At 45.8% G+C, this 8,180-nt stretch overlaps 1 protein-coding gene across 1 annotated transcript; it reads left to right on the top strand.

The window, feature by feature from the left end:
• The first annotated feature begins 918 nt into the window (after positions 1-918).
• On the top strand, positions 919-6,893 carry LOC144328472 (interferon-induced transmembrane protein 2-like). Its single transcript, XM_077932130.1, has 2 exons — positions 919-1,645; positions 6,603-6,893. Exons 1-2 carry the CDS (start codon positions 1,295-1,297, stop codon positions 6,771-6,773), a joined length of 522 nt encoding a protein of 173 aa, XP_077788256.1. The 5' UTR covers positions 919-1,294; the 3' UTR covers positions 6,774-6,893.
• The last annotated feature ends 1,287 nt before the right edge of the window (positions 6,894-8,180 follow it).

Here is an 8,180-nt window from a genome sequence, read left to right as displayed (position 1 = left end):
GCACAAGGAGAAGGGGACGACAGAGGATGAGATGGTTGGACAGTGTTCTCGAAGCTACGAACATGAGTTTGACCAAACTGCGGGAGGCAGTGGAAGACAGGAGTACCTGGCGTACTCTGGTCCATGGGTCACAAAGAGTCGAACACAACTAAATGACTAAACAACAACAAAGCGCGCCAAATGGCACTCCCCTTAGTGAAGGCACCCGGTGCAGACCACCCCCACTGCACCCGCCTTCATCTGCCCCTGCCCCCAACACCAGTATATTGTTCTTCCTAGGATGATGTGACTTCCAGCCAGTTGAGGTGGGGGAAAGCCGCCACCACCCTCTTCCTAGATGGATCTTCAGTTGTCAATGTGGCCACACAATTCCCTCTTTCAGATGGTGGTGATGCTACTTAGCAGGACTGGCTCTGGCTGTTAGCTATGGGGTTGGTCCATGCTTCCACTTGTCCTGTGCCTAGAAAGCAAGCTCTGAGCAGTCTTCCCCCTTGCCACCGTCCTTTTCAGACAAAACCCCCCTCTTAGTTGCTAAATCAGAGCAAACGTCAATGCAAGAAAACCTGAATTTGCTGTGTGCTCTCCTTCAGCCCTAAAGAGTGGTTTTCCCCAGGGAATAAATGATCAACGGGGAGATGCATAACCACTGTGCAAGCAAATCACCATCACTGCACACTGCTGTCTAATCTTCCCGCAAACAAATCAAGACAAATACTCATAGACTAACCTCTGCATAACCCAATCAGGATGAATGCTCAATAAACAGCTGAAGGAGCTCAAGGAATAGATTCCTGTTCTTATTTTCAGCTGTAAAATGGGGAAGAGTGTGTTTGTATCTATGTATGAAGGAGCCCATCCGTTCACAGTGCCCTACTTCAATAAGTCTTCACCCATATCACAGTACGTGAGTCTGTCTCTCTGTCTGTCTGGGTTGCTTGTTCTCTGCCTTATTCCACCCACACGTCCGCCTAGGCTCCGAGACACCATGAAGTCATCCTGTCCGAGAGCCAGGGCAATCAGTAAATCGTTCATTAAGCAGACGGGCAGACCAACCAGTGTTATAAGGCAAGCGTCCAGCCATAGAGAAGATTCAGAGGGATTGGTTGGGTGCCACGAGAGGAGGAAGGCAAAAGGCACAGAGAGGATTGGAGGAGGTGAGGAGAAGAAAAGAAGATACCCAGCAGCAAGTCAGGGTGGCCAGCAAGGAGGAACGTGAAGAACTGAGAAAGGCAGAGAAACTGTACTTGGAGAACTGGGAAGAGCTGGAGGGGAAAGAGGGCAGTAGACTGGCAAAATGAGTGACCCAAACTATGAGAAGAAGTCCAGCAACTGGCCTGACCCTCAGGCTCCACCACCCTTCTCTGAAAACCAGCCCTTTGAGTCAGAGGCTGATCCGCTGGCACCTCCTGGTCAGCCTCCACCCGCCCCGGGCTATGGGTCAGCTCCCTCTATGCCACCTCTTTACCAAGCTTATTATGGCCCACCAGATTCAGGAGGCTACCAAGGTTCGGATCAAACCCCGCAGGCCATCTTCATTGTGCCTCCTCAGCCTACCAATGAACCCGATCACCTGGGCTACTCTATCTTCACCACGCTGTGCTGCTGCCTACCTCTGGGCATCGCTGCCTTGATTTTCTCTATAAAGGTGAGAAACAAGAGAGGGAAAGTGAGCGTGGGAGGGCATTATGCAGTGCTAGAATACAAGGGGGCAGAGATGGCATGCCCCACTTAACTTTTACCTCTTGAGAACTGTGTATTAGGAGACTTCAGGGCTTGCACTGGTTGGGCCAAAACTGGCGCTCTGGGTGGAAGAGTCGAAGCTTGTGGCTTTCACTATGAGCCCTTTCCCCACAATGTCAAGGACTGTTGTGATGTGCTATAGGCTGGGGAGTCAATGAAGGCGAAAGCACTATAAGGCACAGAGTGGGTGGTGTTTGCAGACAGAGCAGGCTTGCAAAGGTGCATGTTTACTCTTCCAGAGTAGCTTCTGGAGAGGCAGGAAATCAGAAAGAGAGTCTCCTGGCAACTTAAAGATGAACAGGTGGGTATGGGTTGGTGGCATCCATTTTCGTGGACTAGACTGCAGTAGTCTTCAACCTTGGGTCCCCAGATGTCGTTGGACTACAACTCCCATCAACCACAGCCAGCTTAGTCAATGGTCAAGGATGATGGGAACTGTAATCCACCAATATAGGGGCACCTAAGGTTGAAGAGCAATGAACTAGAGCCTCATTCCAAGTTTAAGCTGGGCCACCACTAAATTCTAACATCTAAGCGTTCTTTTGGGTGGTAGCTTTGCCTGAGTTTTGCCGATATGGATGGAATCGTTTACTGCAGCTGGGAATCAGCTGACCGAATCAGATGCCCATTTTCCCAAGTGGTGGTGGATTGCAGCTGCTGTGCATTGCACAACCTGAACATCCTTTCAAAGCAGTTACAAGAATTGCACCCCTTCCTTCCATCTTTGCAGCAGCGGCTGGTTGGTTCTCCGCTTAGCATCATGTTATAGGTGATTTGTAAGACATCTGAAAGGAGTCTTGTATCAGCAGGTTTTTAATGTTTGGTGATTTATTATGTTTTTATATGTGTTGGCTGTGTTGGCTGTTGCAGTATAGTAGCGCTGCAGAGAGCTTGCTGGGGAGACCATGCATTAAAAAGGGACTCAAAAATAACTTAAACAAGGTTGTAATAAGAAAAACAAAAACTCCATTTACACTAAATACATCAACAACAAACCAGACCCAACCACCAACCCAACCCCCAGGGTAATGGGAGAGCTAGGGGCTGCTCCTTATATACTACACCCAAATGCTGACACACCTTAATCAAATACAACTCAGCAGCACCTGCTATGTTTCACAGCTGTAAAGCTGGGTCTCGTTATCTTGCTCTGGCCCTTGCTCTGGCCCCTTAAAGACATACACATCGAGTGGAACAATGATGAACCTTTACATTTAAAGAAACCATTCAACAGGCTGGGGCAGCCCAGCTAGATGGGTGTGGTATTACTACTGCTGCTGCTGCTGCTACTACTACTACTACTGCCACCACCAAATAACCTAATGCAGACTGTGGAACATTATCACTTAATATGTGGGTGTCTGTGTTGCCCTACTGGGGTTCAAAGGAATAGTGGCTGGGTATTGCAACTGGTAGGAAGAACAAAATCTTAACCTATGCTGCGCTGCAGAGCAAATAGATCGACACAATGGAAGGAACTTTTAATCGCAAGACCCTTACCTTGATAGTCCTTGGAAACAGATAGCAGATGGCCTGTTTGAACTGGTAAATCAACACTGGTTGTAGAAGCATAGCGCCTTGACTGATATTACTAGCAGTAGCACTGTTGCACAACTGATGGGTATGTTTGATCATTGTGGCAATCCAGATAAGCTTGTGGCTGATGGTGCAACCAAGTTTGTGGCAGCATAAATCTCAGCCGGTTCAAACTGATGTGACTTGGGGGAGGGGGAGGAGTTGCTTCTTCAGATTATCCTGCCAAGCAAAGTCAGGAGCTTTTTTTATATAACTGGCAAACCTCAGTAACCCCATTTACAACTGGAATAGTGGGTTGATATCATACTTGGAGAGTAAAAGGCACAGCAGACTCGGGGGAGAATTAATTAATTAGATAATCCATACATCGTGTAATAAAAAATTTAAGGTCTTATATATATAATAAATGTTCATGAATGTACCAACCAAGCACGTACATAGATATGTGGACCACATGTCTGGAGCAGAACAGGAAGACCGCCCTGAAACCATTTTGACTCCCAAACTGACCAAATGTTTTCTCTGCAAGGAGGGAGGGGGTGAGGGAGCCTCTCCATTATCTCAGGAATTGGGTAATCACCATCTCAAAGGAATGGGCAGACTACCAGGAAAGGCAATCAGATAACCTGGCAGACAGGAAAAAAAACAACATTCAAATTCCTGTTATAGACGCCTTTTCTGTGATATAGGTATGATGTATGGAGGGGTGGTCTTGAGCTCCAGGGCTGGGAATTTAAAATACATATATAAGAGCAGGCACACCTTTGTTCTGGGTCCTCCTGCGTGTGAGGGGAGCACCCTGTTGCAACAGCTTTAATAAAGATCAGGTTTACTAGCTGCTTTGCTTCTCAATATTCTCTGGTTGGCCTCTGTTATTTTCTCCTACCGATAGGGAACTCACTTAAGGACTCTATACAAGCTCTTGGATACCCCATAAGGGAAGAAGGGCAGATTTTGTTTACAACACATCGTTACTCTGAATAAGTCAATAATGTCCAAATTGCTGATGAATAGATCTCATCAGTGTGCAGACTGTGTTTGCAGAAACCCAAAGGAGTGTCCAGTTCTGAGACTCAGTCAGAGCACACAGCCCAAGCTCTGAGTCTTGTTGTGCTCTGCTAGGTTCCAGTCTTAAAACATCTGGTTAGGAACACAGGAAACTGCCTTGTCCCAAGTCAGGCCATTCATTTATCCAGCTCAGTATTCCCAATAGTGACTGCCAGAGGCTCTCCAGGGTTTCAGCTCTATCACAGCCCTACCTGGAAATGCCGGGGAATGGAGCTGGGACCTTCCGCATGCCAAGCAGATGCACTGCCACGGAGCAATGACTCTTCACCTAAATTATTGGTGGGTGCAAATTATTATTAATTGTGATTGTGATTACTACTACTACCAGGGCCGGATTGAGATTTGATGAGGCCCTAAGCTACTGAAGGTAATGGGGCCCTTTATATGTCCAGCTGTCCTTTGTCAACAACAAATTGTTGCTGTTTTTTGCATTGAATATAGGCTATATGGTAATTTATGGACCTAATAGGTATCTAAAGCCATTTGCACATGTTGCCATGCAACCAATCCATGCAGAATGTAGGCACCCTACATATAGAAATGAGCAAACCAGTGATATTTTAGGGAGCAGGCTAGCAGGCGGCATAGCTGTCAAGTGTCCCTTATTTGAAGGGACAGTCCCTTATTCCAGCACCATGTCCCGCTGCTGTCCCTTATTGATGGGTGTCCCTTAAATGTCCCTTAAATGATGTCCCTTAAATTTCAAAGGAAGCAGCTCCTCTCCCTCCCTCCCTGCCGGCCAGGGAGGAGGGAGGCTCCAACTGTGTTGGATGGCTGTGTTGCTCACCCAATAAGAAGTCTAAGAACAACTGGGGGTAGAGCTTGCATGCCTTGTGTGTGGCTAGTTAATGCAAGCTGAGGGGTTTTTTTAATGCTGGACGCCATTTTGTTGCATGTGCTGCTGCAAACTTTGCAGTGCAAAGCCAGGCCAGGCCGGGGAGCCATCTTAAGTTGAGGCTGCATAGGCCTTGTGGTACATGTGATTCAGATTCTATTCAGTTGAACCGCTGGTTACAAAGTTGGTTGGACAGTGTTCTCGAAGCTACCAGCATGAGTTTGACCAGACTGCAGGAGGACAGGAAAACTGGAGTGCCTGGAACAGGTGAGGCTGCAGGTCCCTTATTTTGGCTGCTGGTCCCTTATTTTCAAGGCTGCTGGTCCCTTATTTTCAAATCTGTAAATTGACAGCTATGGCAGGTGGGGCCCATTTTGTTGTTTGTTTAGTCGTTTAGTCGTGTCCGACTCTTCGTGACCCCATGGACCAGAGCACGCCAGGCATAGGAGTCTACACAAAACAAAACACTGTTGCTGTATGCAGGTTTTATTTTTTTATTTTTTATCTTATATTTTGGAAATGTACATCCAGGTTATTGTTTTCTTTAATTTTTTTTGGGGGGGGGGGCAAGAGAGTGAGGCCCTAAGCTATAGCTTGTTTAGCTTATATGTAAATCCAGCACTGTCTACAACTATAATTTATTTTATTATGTGCCCTTCACCCTAAGGTCTTGGAATGCATTGCAACAATGAAAGCACAATGTTGAGAACAGTTTAAATGAAGGAGATCACATACATATCTTTTGGAATTGCTCTCAGATAGAAATATTCTGGAAATCCATGCATGTCCATATCCATCTCTGATATGTTAGGATATCATATGCCCTTGGAACCTAAAACATCCCCGCTTGGTTATCTAAATGATGCTATTCTGGGAAACGATCAAGAAATAGTGTTCCACCTTATAACTGCTACTAAGATTATAACAGCTAAAAACTGTGAGGGAAGCAGATCTGCTACTGCAATCTGAATGGATCGAGACAGTAACTATGATTAAGCTAACTAATTCTAAAAGAATACATATAAACTAGGGCTGCCAGTTGTTTGGACATTACCAGGATTTCAAAGGCAGAATTGATGTCCCGTGGGGTGGGGTGCGGATTTCCGATATACAGAGCTTTCTCCTTAGGCAAGTCAGTCACATTTATTTCCTTTAAAAGGCTCAACAATTTGGGGGGTTATCCTGGTTTTTACTTTTTGAAATATGGGAACCCGATAAACCAGCCTACAGGTTTATGGAAACATTACAAAAGATATGTTTTGGAACAGCAAGTTCATATAATCACAAAGATAATTTGTTGGCTATTGGTTAGTGCCTCACAGCCTGAGACAAAAGGATTGTTTGCTAGCTACCAGCCATTCCTGCATTCTGGACAAGGTCTCTAGTTGCATTTTTTTCATGGATTTTCTCTCTTCTTCCCCAGACTCGCGATGCCAACCTTGCTGGAAACGGAACAGTCGCTCGGCAGCATTCCCGGACAGCGCAGCTCTTGTCCCACCTGGCAGTCGGGGCGGGGCTCACATTCATATGTCTGTATATCATCTTAACTGTGATTATGTTTAAGGCAAGAAGTTATGAGCTACAAAACCCTTGAAGATGTGTGACACGGCGTTCATATCTTAAAAGATCTCCCCTTCTCTCCATCCTACCCTGACGCACAGAGAAATTCTCCTCTGATGCCATACCCTTTAGAATCAGTCCAAAGGAAAAAAGAGATGTTCTACACACACACACACACACACACACACACACACCATGAAATGTCTATGCACTTCACTCAAGGACCAACAGAAGATGTGAACTGCATAGGACTGCATTTGAAGTGATATCAAGTGATATGAATATTCTTTCTGGTAGATTGGGGGGGGGGGCTTTGCACATCAAGAGATGGGTACTGTGTGTGATCCAGCTGCACAATAACACAAAGATCCCAGACCAAAACAGGAAGAGGAAAACTGATCAGCACTGAGGATCAAATGCACTGAAACATCTGATGGCTGGAGATTGCCTATAGTCATCTTGATTTGATTTTACAGTTGCATGCCACTTTCCCAACAACGATAGCTCACAACAATAACAAAGAATCAGTAAAGGGGAGCAGCATTTCCTATCACTATCTATCTATCTATAGACACGCACACACATATATACAGAGAGAGGGGGGAAACTTTCTGGGGGTACGCATACCCCTAAACATTTTGTGAATCTTCGTACTTTTGTCCATTTACTGTGTTTATTTCCCCCGATTTGAACTATAAAATTGTGGTATTCTTGAGTCAAAATGAGAGTACCCCTAAACATTTTTTTAGAAAAAAGCACTGTGTGTGTATATATATACACATACACACACACACAAAATAAAAAAAATTAAGTGAATTGATGAATACCAGAAATGAATCAATATAAAATGGCAAAACTTCAAAATGAATCATATTGGATATACATTTACAGTAGTAAATGAATACATAAACCAATAAACCAGTGCTAACTAGACTTGGAAACGGGGGGATCCTGCAAACCCACCCACCTCCTGTCTCTCAGCAACAGTGCCACGATCCACGACAGCAGACCCTCACTGTGGAGCGTGGAGCAACCTCCGCTCTTGCCCTGCTAAAGTCCTCACCAGCACATAATACACATGCTGCAAAACCACTGCAATGATCTACCGTTGCCAGTGATAACACCATGAACTGGGTTCAGATCTCCTCCTCTCCAGCCTACATTCCCTCTCCCTCTCTTCCCCACCCCCAACCCCAATTTCCTTCCCATTTCAGATTTCTTTCTTTGGACTACCAGTCTTCCTCGTCTTCTCCTTCTGCCAAAGCTCCCCGTTGATCTCCCGCCCAGGCTCTCCAGTATTTCACAGGCAAAACCTGGGACATGCAGCTGCCCGTCGCCTGAAATCTCATACCACAAATTGATGCTCTCTTGCCCCGCTACGCAGGACTTTGTTTCAGTGGCGGCTGCTCCATTGGTGTGAGTGAAGCAGTGCCCCCCTAAC

Source organism: Podarcis muralis, chromosome 7 (assembly GCF_964188315.1).
Source record: "Podarcis muralis chromosome 7, rPodMur119.hap1.1, whole genome shotgun sequence".
In the NCBI taxonomy this organism is placed as follows: domain Eukaryota; kingdom Metazoa; phylum Chordata; class Lepidosauria; order Squamata; family Lacertidae; genus Podarcis; species Podarcis muralis.
The sequence above is the reverse complement of the archived record's forward strand: the minus strand, read 5'-3'. Positions and strand labels throughout refer to the sequence as shown.